This window comes from Centruroides sculpturatus, unplaced genomic scaffold (assembly GCF_000671375.1).
Source record: "Centruroides sculpturatus isolate CEXI.00-Female unplaced genomic scaffold, Cexi_2.0 scaffold2034, whole genome shotgun sequence".
In the NCBI taxonomy this organism is placed as follows: domain Eukaryota; kingdom Metazoa; phylum Arthropoda; class Arachnida; order Scorpiones; family Buthidae; genus Centruroides; species Centruroides sculpturatus.
The window spans coordinates 72,472-84,999 of NW_019386119.1; the positions used below are offsets into that span (position 1 = coordinate 72,472).

Genomic DNA, 12,528 nt, shown 5'->3' on the forward strand with positions numbered 1-12,528 from the left:
CGAAACCATCTTTTTCCCCCCCTCGCACAAAAGCAGATAGAGAGGAGCAAACCATATTTAGAAACCAAACTAAATATTGACTCGCCGCATCCAGAGCAATGCATCGTCTTTCAAAAAAGCTACGGATACTTTACGAAAAGTCGAAAATATTTAATGGAACTTCCAACCCCCCTCACGTCCGTTTTTCTCCGAATTCTAGCTCCCTACCCGTCGATTCTCGTTTTCTTTCCTCCCCTCCCCTAATTATTTTTACTTCGCCTCTTCGCTCGACGGGAGGAGGAACGGATTCGGGAGGGCCCAGATAAGGAAATTGGGACAAGTGAAAGCCAGACGTCTCGCAGTGCCAGGATTCAATGAGACCATGACCAAATGTTCCAATTACCATCCACGACGAACGTATGCGATTTCACGCGCTCGTCACGTACGGCGTCACCTCCCCCCTCTTTTTTTTTCTCGTCTTACGTTCGCCAGACACACGAACCGACGACCAACGCGAGACAAACGTCGAGTTTCGCGGGGGGGAGGGAGAAACGACATAGAAAAAACAGTCGAGGAACTCGTCGAAATGGGCGAGAAGTCGGCGGAACGACACGAGAAAAACATTCCCCCCGCAAAAAAAAAATCGAAAATGGCGGCTATAAAAACTCGAATTATTTAATTCGCGGCCATTTAACGCGTGTAAATGATCGATAATTTGATTTTAAAAAGCCGAAAGGAGAGAGAGTAATGGAGGACGGAGACACCTGCAACAATTCAGAAGTCATTCAGCACACTTCGAAGTAACAATGTGCTTCGTTTCCGCCATTATCTACCGCGAGACGACAACAGAAAGTATCAAAACGGCACGAAAAAACAAGCAGTTATTTGCAAAATCGACAAATATCCGACGATAACAACACACGAAACACGTGAAAACAAATAGGCAGACAGACAAATGAAGACAGGAGAGACAGTGATAAAAATATGAGGGGGTGAGAAAAAAACAGTATGGCTCGAATCTCGTCTTGTTTTCGAAAGGTCAAGTGACAAAAAAACCCCGTCGAACCGCGAAAAATATATCTCCGCCGAACTGATATATTTCCGAAGAAAACATAGGAAAATCTCCCGGGAACGCCCACAGATAACCTCGTATCTCTCTGTCTATCTCTCTCACCCACCCAACGAAATCCCATCCCCGGACAGTTCCAAAAGGCGGTAAACAAAACTGTTTTCGCGAAAATAACAGGTAGAAAACAGAGGGGAAAGAAACGGATGTTTTCGGAAAATTGCGCGTGCCGGCCAAAAGCTAGTCTACCCATAATACCCGGCGGTAGGATTTTTCGACCCAGTCCGTCCGCCCCGATTACAAAAACACGAGGTCAGGAAACTCCCGGATTTCGTAAACAAGTAATGAATGAACAGAGAAAAGGTCGAAGGAAGAAGAAGAAGAAATATCACCGCTCCAAGGTCTTAAAATAAATGATATTTTTCGTCGAAATACTAAAACAAAAAAAACAAAATGGCGTGTTGTCAGGTGGAAAGAAAACGTCGGGACGGAGGGAGGGAGGGTGGGGAACCTCGTACGGAGATTCGATTATCTAACTTTCCCCCATTTTCTGCGTACCTTGGACATCTTCCTTTCACCTGTTCTGTGTAGATATTATACCTGCCAAATTGGATCATATCCAATCCAACCGGCAGATTTCCGGGATGAAAATAGAAGCCATCCCCTTTTTGGAAACTGGCGATGCAAAACAATGAGTCCATCAACACTCATCCGAAAACTATGGCAAAATCTCTGCCCTCCTATCGGAACGTTTTTTTTCCGCTAATTTACAAAATGGCAGATCAAATTAAAAAAAAAGAGTTTTTTTTTTAAATACGGCGGCCGCTCCCCCGCTACAGCGTTTCGCAACGCGCGTTGTAGCAGGATTCCCCCGCAAGCCATCCGTTTCTAGGGCATTCGGCATAATCGAGGACTCCGTAACAACCCGAAAACAACGTTGTTATTACCGAATTAACGGTCCTCGACCTTTGCTCGAGCATCTGTTTGAATTCTTTTGGCAATTCCGAGACGGGTCACGCTTCTGGGTTGTGATCAAAATAAAATAAAAAAGTGAATCGCTCTATCGATTTCTTGACCCGGCATTCAAGTCCGAAATTCGTAAACTCGACCTTCTTAACACCATAAAATGTCAACAGATTCTCACAGAGCCTTTGGAACGGCAGAATCTATGGAATACAAAGTTTCCTCTAGAAACCCTTCTTTTACTACCGTAATGGTAAAAGATACAGGAGCAAAACATAGTATACTGTGCCCCTATACCACAACTGTACAGGGGCACAATATACCATGCTGATGTAAGCTTACAGACATACCGCCATTCCTCGAGTTCTATTCCCTATAGGGCTTAAAAACCACAGCATAGCCTAATTACCCAAGTAACAGTAGTTTTAAAACCATAGATTCTTATTTTCACCAATCTTACAAGCCCCTAAATTCACATAAACGAGTTCCTCCTGAGATTCTGCCTTCATAAATTACGTATTCAATTTAATTCCCATGAAAATCAACAGATTCTTAAAAGATCCTCGTTACGGGAATCCCCTCTTGAACCATTCTACTCGAGTATTCTGAAGTTCCTTCTCTTTGTAACCCCGAGAAGTCAATGGTTTCTAGCTCGGAACGGCCTGAGGAATTCTTCAAAGGGGTTAGAATTATTCCACTTAGGGGAGCGTAACTTCCGCAACGCGTACTCTAAACACTACGCAGAAGTACGCATATAATTAAACCAAAAAAAAACCAAAAAAAACAAAAAAAACACCACCTGAAGAAACAGGAACCCCGTTTCGCTTTCGAGAAAAAAAAGGGGGTGGAAGAGTCTACATCCTGTCGGATGTCTTCACAAAAGGCAACGACCGGGAAAAAAAAACAGGAGCGGAGGGAACAAAACTGTGTCTATATTTCTCATTGATTCATTGGTATAACCAGCTTCCGAAACAGGAAGAAAGGGGTGCCACTACAGTAAGAGACACCCGAATGCCGATAACGAACGGCAGCAACAACGAAACAACACGGGAGATCCGTCCCGCAACGCGTATACGTGCGATCGAGCGAATCGATGAGCAAGAAATTAAACCGCGACAACTCGCGTGGAACCACGGTGCAGAGTAATGGCGAATTAGCAGAATTTGCAGAAGCAGTCTTTAAATTAAAAAAAAAAAAAGCCGTGTTCCCAATACGTCATTTATTATTACTTCCAGGAGAGGGAGTATGAAGTAAACAACTTCCATTATCCATTTACAAAAATGGCGGAACTTGTTTACTGGTACGGAGCAGAAGATCGCTAGCGGGTTAGAAAGGGGGGAAGAAACACGCGCCCGGAGTTAATGATCGATCGAAACCATTGATTTACCTTCGAAAAAAAGGACGTATAGAGAAAAGGGGGAGCGAGACGTCGCGTGTACTCGACGACCGAAACCTTACAAAACTACACGTGCGCCTTCGAGACCAAAGAAATGCGCTTAAGTTTGTGTTTCGGAACCTCCCCCCAGTCGACGAATATAGGTCAGCGTACGTGGGAAAGAAAAATCGATTTGCCAATCGGGTTACCGTTGCACGATTAATTATCGATCAGGGATAATTACGGGGGGGTTTGTTCACGTGTTTAATTTATATTTAGGTCGCGCAGGGATGGACGGAGATAAGCGTTAGGGCTCGAAACGTGCCGTGTTTACATCTGTTTCGTTAAACACAGGTGCGCACACCGGGGGGATGGACACACAAGAGATTACGTGTTACGGTTACGTAGGCTTTTTGGGACCCAAAATATACCGGCGTTCATAAATAAAACTTTGTAATACACACACACTAACAATGCTTTATCGCGCATTAATATTTATGAACGTCTATTAATAAACACTACAGGATAAACACTAAAGATGTATATAGTTGCTTAAGCGCATTCAAGTTGCCATTGTCGGTTTTAAAATATAGACTTGGTCCGGTAAGAGACAATAGGGGGCGAGTTTCTACTTCAGAAAGCGCATTATTTACGGTATCTTTAATGTGTTCCTGTATAAATACTGATACGTAAAGGGGGACGTTCCTTGTAAAGCAATCCCCTGTTACATACTAATTAAAACACAAGAAAGTCGGATATTACGTGTCCGTTCGTATATTTCGGAGTGATTTAACCGTTTAACACAGGCTCGTGTACAATCAATACTTTAATATGGGATAAGCCCATTCATTACGAGTACGAGAATACGTTCGGTAATTAAAACTTACCCCCACTTTACAGTTTGCGTGTATTAAACACACCGGCGTACATCTGCCTATAAACAAATTAGGATAATTACTCGTACGTCAGTTTCTAATACACAATCGCTTGTTAAAACACACCGCAACGTGCCTGACGCTAAACCCTACGTCACACGCCTGTCTACGCACACCCATCACGTCATTAAACGTACGTAAATACGTACGTCCGAAGCGGCACGAGTACGTAACCGGTTACGTAGGGGTGCTAATTAAAGGCGGATTGTCGTTTTGATTGAACAGGCAAGTTGCCGACTTTACGCCAGAAAGCGAGGTCCTTTCGAGGGGGGGTGGAGTCCGCGAAAGGAGGGTCTTCTTGTACACTAGAAAGGGAAATAAAAGGAATGCCACGACATAAAGAGAGAGAGAGGAGGGCCAGCGGGGGTGTTCCGTCGAGGGTACATAGTTGCTTACGGCGCGCGTCGGGACACGAGAAAGGGGGAGTAGACTTTCTCTTCTACTTCTCACGTGTTTCGCTTTGGCAGCAGATAATACGTCACACGACTTAGGAAAAAATAAATTAATATTCTTTATGAAATCCTCCGTCTGGTTATTTATTTTTAAGCAGCCAGAACCCATAAATAAATCAATGACTTTCAGAATAAATTGAGTGAAATAAAAGGTCAAGTGAAAGCGACGGGATGACGCAACCGTCGACCACTAAGGAAGAGATTTTTGACCCCGAGCGCCGAGCGAAAAGAACACCGGCGCGACGGCGGCGCGGCGACGCACGCGCCGACGAAGATATTTACTTTATAACCCCTTATACATCAAGACGAACTTACCGTATTCCTGAGTTAAAGATTCCACCTGCGTTAACGGCGTGATGGCCACGATGAGAAAAACAATGAAACTGAATGAAGTTCGTTGGAAACGAAAGTACAGGCCGAACGTCGGACGTTCGCCGTTTACCACCCTTCCATACATCACTGTACTCCTACAAAGCGTTCGCGTCGACGCTCAGCTCTCACGAAATGTCAGATGATGATGATGATAGCAATGATGATTAAACTTCACCGAAACGTCATCAGCAATAGTCCATCTTCCATCTGTGTATCGAACCATCCGGTATATGTTTACGCTGTCGACGCACCTGTAGGAAGGAGGAGAAAAACCGTTTACTGCCAATCCGGTTAATCGAATAATACCGTAATTAACGCCGTAACCGGCCAGGTCTTAATTACTTTTAAAAAACGCGCGCGTTGTACGTATACGCGAGCGCCCGTAGAGGTAATAAAACGAAAATAAGCCGTGCCATTCTTGACCTCACGGGGGGAAAAACGTGTCTGGAGCTCGTTAACAATAACGGAAACACGTTTTTAATTTTCTCGTTACACGGAGGAAACGAGAAGAAGAAGAAGAAGGAGGAGGAGAAACTTCAAACTTTATTCCCTGTGTTTTTTCCCGCCAGATATTCCTCTTTCGAAACGGTACACAAACAACCAAAACAAGAAACAATCGAATTTAAAAAAAAAAAGGGTAAACCCACTTCCCAAATAGACGCCAACCCCTTGCCAACTTCCAACCTAAATGCTAATTTTAAAGGACATTCTCGGTTTCAAAAACAAAAGAGGGACAACGATGCGGCTCCTTTACTTCCTCCCCTTCGCGAATTCGGAGGAGGGAAACTGAAATAATAATAATAATAATAATAATAAAGGAAAATAAATATTCATCCCTGGCAGACGACAACGATGCACAGGTGTTGCCTTCGAAGTGTAACCGACAGCGCCAGAGGGACGAGGAAAAGTGTGGGAAATCCTACCCCTTTCCTTTTCAAAGTCCGGGACGGTTATTGTTATTAAAACCCTTCGCTTCCCTCTGTGAAGAAGGGGGGCGAGAGCGAGCGGTTTTAGGATGGTTACCTTTTCATCTGACACGTCGAAAATGCCTACCACAGCACGGGGAAAAAGTCTGCATAAAAGGTGAGCACGAATACAAAAAACAGGAAAATTGGCGAGAATTCTTATTACTTTGTAAACACTCGCGCGTGCTATTTCCATGAAGGATTATTACATATATTTATCGAAAAAAAAGAACACAGCATTTAAGAATACGCGTCGGTATTAGCAAGGTGATTAGTTCTTTAAAAAAAAAAGGGAGGAGGAGGAGAAAAGAAACGCTTTATTCTCGGAAATGTCCAGGTGCTTACCTTCCTTGCCAAGTTTTCTGACTCCTCCCAAACTGTTAAAAATAAACAATAATTCCTACGAAGATTGGTGGGTTCGTTTGGCATAAAGAACGAATCTCTACAATGTTTTTCTCCCGACGTGACGGCCTACGTGTCCTTGCCTGGCGTAGTACAATCGTCCAGATATTTTTCGTACTTAGAAGTACTTCGGCGAAAACAGGAAATTTATCTACAGCACTGACCTTCTAACGTATGTTGGTGTGTGTATTTGCGTGTTTTTGTGTGTACACGAGCGTCCCTCCAGCGGAAATATTCCCTCTCATCGCGTTGGTTACAGCAATCCGGAGCAACATTTTATTAGGGATCTGGCAGCCACGTTAATTAAGGTAGACACGTGCTTTTTATCCACTCCTCTAAAGAATTCGCTAGCTTAAAGAAAAAAAAAAAAAAGTAAAGAAATTGTATCCCCAAATTAGACCCCAAATCTCTATATAATAGAGGGATTTACCCGTCGTTCCTTGCGTACATCCGGTGTCTCTTTTTCTCTGGAACAGATTCACATAATATTAAACTTGGGACTCGCGAGAGGGGGGAGAGGAAAAAAAAGAAGTCACCATCTCATTTCCTGCTTTTAGTCCTTCTCCTCGTCTTGTACTGAAGAGAAAACCCGCTCAAAAACGCCAGTAATACCGAAGTATTTGTAATTTAAAATGCAAAATTTTAATTAAATACTTGATAAAATTCCATACCGAAGATAACCTTAAGACATAAATCCTTTGTGCCTAAGAGAAAAGAACCGCTGGAGGATTGCTACCATCTGGAGATATGAAATTAGATAAATTCATTTTCCGCTCTTTCGGAACAAGGGAAATGAAAAAATAAAATAAAACACATCTCGGCATCACATCAATGTAAAAAAAAAAAAAAAAACAAAGAGAAACACGATAGAATGGCCCCCGTCTTGAAGGATTCTTACGTATTTACAAGCTACACGAAAAACTTCTTGCTTGAATTTCCGTTCTTTGACCTGTAAACTAGGCGAACTTTGAGCTACAATTGTTTTAATGAGCTAAAAAAAAAAATAAATAAATAACAATCGTAGTTTAACTGCATTGGCGATATTCGTCTGCTCGTCGGGTCATCGTGACAGATAAACGCGACGGCAGTTTGGGCGGCCTTGGAGGGTTCCCATACGTTTAATCGATTTTACTAAAATTAATCTGTGGTGTCTGTTAGTTAGCCGAGGCCATCAGCGTCGCAATACGAAATCGAATTCCGCCTTAAAAGTAGATCGTGAGAGTAAAATCGGGGGCTCGAAAACACTACCGCAACGGGCACCGGTGGGCGAGAAATGCGATACGCGCGTAACCCAGCCTGGATTTTATCCATTTCTTCACAATTTTACGTTCGTCTTACCCTCCCCCCCGAACGCCGAGGTTACGAACTTTTCGAGAAAGAATGCACCGCTAGTCAAGCAAAATGAAGAATGCAGAGGAACTCAATGAACTTTACGCCAATTTTCTTCATCAAATTACGCATATAAGAAACCCGAGGACGGTCGAGAAGTCAAGAGAAGAAAAATCGAGAAAGATTAAAAAGAAAAATAAATAAATAAATAAATTCTTAAAATTCGGGAGTTTCTCGTAACAATATCGATAATTCTTCTACTCGCCGCGATTTTATATTATTTTCAATTATCTTACATCCTCTTCCGTATTTTACCTGGAGGAATCTAAAGCAAGGAATACGGATTTGCCAATTCGGAATTGTCCGACTGACCTAAAATCGTATGACCTACTCTATGCCAGATGGTCTGACATCATTCCAACGTCGGTCAACTAGATTTCTGTCCTCTACTATTACAGCACGCAATCTTCTGTTTAATAGAACAATGAGGTGGCATCCAAAGAACTATTGGACCTTTACCTAACCTCTTATGACTTCAATATACACTAGAGCTTTTTATGCCTTTGGGATTCAACAATGTAATCTTAATTCGTGTGGTCCTATCGAACAGTTTTTCTGAGTTGCTCCTGTTGCAATTAATTTCTGAACGCCCGCTTGCGAGTAACAAGAGAGAGCCTCTTGTAAACAGATCTCCCGCACCAATTTATCCGCCAGAAAAAAAAAATCGTTTTTAATCACATTTTTTTAGTGTTTTTCCGGTATTTTCGGATGAGGAAATTTGCAGAACGGTTAGGCAAAAGCGGTAAATCGAAGCGAATAATCGTGTCTTTGCTGACATGATGCAAAGTTGAACCCTCTATGGAAATGGCACGCGTATTGCATCTAACCAAATCCGTATCGGAAGGGAAGGGGGAGAGAAAAAAGGATAAAATACAAGCGGGAAAGGAGGGAATATCAAAAAAAAAAAAACAAACAAAAAGTAATCGATGGCGAATCAATAAATCTGGAACTTCTAGCGTAATGACCGGCGTGTACGACTTACAGGTAAATATCCCCTTTATAGCAATGGTGCGGCCGCCATTTTTTATCGGTTGTGGACTTTTCAAACACAGTTTCGATTCGTTTCGTCCATCGATTTTCGTCGATTTTTCGCCAGAAATGGCTGCCATATTCGTCCCCGTTATTTTAGGAAGAAAGAAGAGAAACAAAAGATCCGAAAATCGTGGCGGCGATTGCGTGTGCGGTAAGGAACGGAAAAGAAAAATCGTTCGGCGACTGGTTGGATTTTTTAGGTTCGTAATCGTTTCCGCCAAATGTACGCGTGCGATCGCTACTGTGTCATGCAATTTGTCTTAAACACGCTTGCTTTATTAAATGTTTGGATGGCAACCATTTAAGAACGGGGAAAAAAAAGAGTGTCTATAACGCGTGCCGACGTCGGAAAGTCTATACAGTCGACCCCCCCATAACACGGTTGATAATTCCGTTTTATATGAATTCCATGTTGTACGAGTCACTTAGATTTTACAAATACGTGAGCCGTTCACAGCCCGGCACACGTATTTGTAAAATCTAAGTGACTCGTACAACACGGAATTCAAATAAAACGGAATTATCAACCGTTTTATAGGGGAGTCGACTGTAATCGTCGATAATTGGACGATTCGAAAACGAGCAAACCAATCGGGAACGGCGTAGTTTTCGAAATACTTTTTTAAATTTTTAAATTTGCCGGATGGCGATTGGCTGAAGCACGCGATTCCGAATCGGTCCAAAAGAAAAAGGGGGAGAGAGAGAAAAAAAAAGAAAATGCCGGTTAAACGGATTCGGGTTTCTGTTAGAAACACTTAAACCGCAAACCTTCGCGTTTTTCGCATATTTCGGGAGCAAGAAGAATCAAAAAAGAATAATCGCCCCGAATACAGATGAAACAACTTGTACAACAACGCAGACGAATTGACAATATGATCTTTGTTTACGTTGCCAACTTCCATGATTATATTACTACTCGATGCGGTTGGCAAACTTTACTCGGTTTTAAAATGACATCCATTGAGATGCAAAGTGTAAGTGTTCTTAATTAATTCTACAGTCATTTTGTATCGCAAAAATTTACACGTAAATCACAATGGCAACACAATCGATACTCTATCCGGTGTGACGTTGCATTTCTTCACCGGTAGCAATTCGGCTCAGTAAAAATACTGAATTAATGCATCTTACGTTTTTGAATAGAAAGGAAAAATAAATAAAAAAATCTCTTTAAAACGATTCTTCCCAGTCGCCATTTGCTAAAAATCATAGACGAAACCTAATGGACCAATGATATAGCGCGTTATAAATACATAGTTCAAAACAGGGCAAACGTAACGTAATCGTTAATAATGAATTATTATTTATTATTATTATTTAAGTGTTGCATTTTCAATATAAATTAATTCTAACCGGTATAAATCGATACGTATTACTTCATGATATGAATATACAATCACGTGACGTGAACCATTCCGTATTCGAAGAGAAATACGTCAATTGACATCATCATCGACGTAGGACGATCGAAATTCGAATGAACTCTATTAAATTTATGATAGAGTATTTTAGGATATTCTTATAAATTCTCGTATTAATACAGGATAAATATACATTTCTGTTTAAAAAAAAGCATTAAACGGTCAACGCATCCGACTGCCCGATGTCAAATCGAACGCGATTGGTCGAGACGATAATATTGATAACTTTGATAAATATATTATGCTTAATTAGTTATTATTTTCCTCCGTGTAAGTGTCGTTAATAATAGAAACGTTAAGAAATAAAAACGTCACATGTTTCTTTCTGTTGTTAATAATAATAATAATAATGAAGTTCGACGTCACGGTCACGTGATCGGATCCGAGTGAATATCACGTGCAGATCGACACATGATTACTACGTCACAGTGGAAGGATAGTAAACAACTTTTTTCCCTTCCATCGTCCGCCTCCGTACGGGATACCTCGCCAATATTCATGCTGTATTCTGCGACTACGATACGATTAGAAGAATTTTTCACCTTTTCGACATTAAAAATAGCTAATTTATAACTCGTTTGATAGAAGGGAGGGGAGAGAAATATCTTTATGTATATATAACCGACTTGACAGTGGGGACGATCCAAACTGGATGTTGGCATCCATCCAGCTACCTTCTAGCATGTATCACGAAATTATTACCACCTACAGACTTTAAGGCACTTATATATCATTTGAAATTTTGCTTAATAATTTTCCTTTATCGCCGGGAGAAAGAAAAAAGAGAAAACTTACAGAAATTTGAATTGTGCATAAAAGAGACTGTAAATAAAACCATTGCATCACTTCTGCCTGGTGAGACGATTGAACATTGCATGCAAAACAGTGCTTAGAGTTAACGGTGGTAGTGCGGAATCCGAGAGAGGTGCATCTCCGGTGTAAGTATCGCAAGTCCATATAAATGAGGCAGCAATAATATTCTTGAATGCTGTCGAGGGGAGCTTTAAGAACAGAAGGAAGAGAATTTGGAAGATTACAAAGCGAAAATAGGAATTAAAAAATAATAATAAAATCTATATAAAACAGTTTACAGACAAAACTTAAATATGCTAATGATATCTTTGTGCATAATTTTTGTTACTATCAGGACTGTTTGAAAAAAATTCAAAATGCAGACACACTTTAATTGCTATTATGATCTGCTTCGGTGTATATAGACAGGCAGAACTGATCATAATAATTATAAAATAAAACAATGGAGCATAATAGTTCTAATAAAATTCAATCACCATAAAAAAAAACATTTATAGTAAAAAAAATAATGATATTATACGAATTCATCTTCATTGTTAAGAGCCGAACGGATACACAAAAATCTTTCTTTTAGCATAAAATTCCTCTCCTAAGTTGTTAAAATACGTTAAAGATCATCATTAAAATATTAAATTAGATGTGGATATTTTAACAATATTCCATTGTACCAGAAGAATTAATTTTAAAATAAGGAACTTTAAAATTGTACAATGTATTTCCCTGTGTACTTAAACTTTTTACCAAGGTTAAAAATTTGCCATTCAAGTTTTTGTATTCCCTTATAATTCTGAGTCATAGTTTTGTTATTAACTATATTATCGATTGTTTCGAAACAGTTGCAAACTATTTTCTATTGTCTTGAATTTCCAGTTAATTGTAGCTAATGTTGTGTATTTTGGAACAAACAAAATTGGAGGTCAGAAGTGGTTAAAGCTAACTTCATTCTATGAATATAAATTAATTGCGATGACCCTATACAGAAATTAATTGCTGTAACCCTACGCATGCATTAACTGCTACAACTGAATCCTCTTGAAAAATGCCATGCATGTCATGATAATCATCAGAGAGACACCTTACTTTTCAAAATATTGTTTCAAAAATAACAAAGATCTTTGGCAAAAGTTTCACAAAATAATACAGTAATAGTAAAAATACTATTGTTTCATATTCCATTATTGGTGTTTAGTTTCCAATGTTTTCAGGTCTACTATCAAATTTAATTAAGATGAAGAATGCATTCATTCAAGTAGCTTTAACGTTTCTTGTTTATTATTATTATTATTATTATTATTATCTAAACCACAAAATTTCAAAAACATCACAAAACCATATTCTCTAAGATATTTAAAAAGCAATAAAAG

The 12,528-nt window shown here is 40.1% G+C and overlaps 1 protein-coding gene across 2 annotated transcripts in view; it reads right to left on the bottom strand.

Annotated features, from left to right (window-relative positions):
* The window catches only part of LOC111613697 (insulin-like peptide receptor), a 32,751-nt gene extending 27,027 nt beyond the window's left edge, over nt 1–5,724 (bottom strand). Inside the window, exon 1 of one of the 2 annotated variants that reach the window (XM_023355039.1) lies at nt 5,086–5,724. In XM_023355039.1, coding sequence (XP_023210807.1) covers nt 5,086–5,227 — 142 coding nt within the window. In that variant the 5' untranslated portion in view covers nt 5,228–5,724. The remainder of the gene's footprint in view (nt 1–5,085) is intronic. The other variant, XM_023355040.1, reaches the window with a different exon arrangement.
* Nucleotides 5,725–12,528: the final 6,804 nt, after the last annotated feature.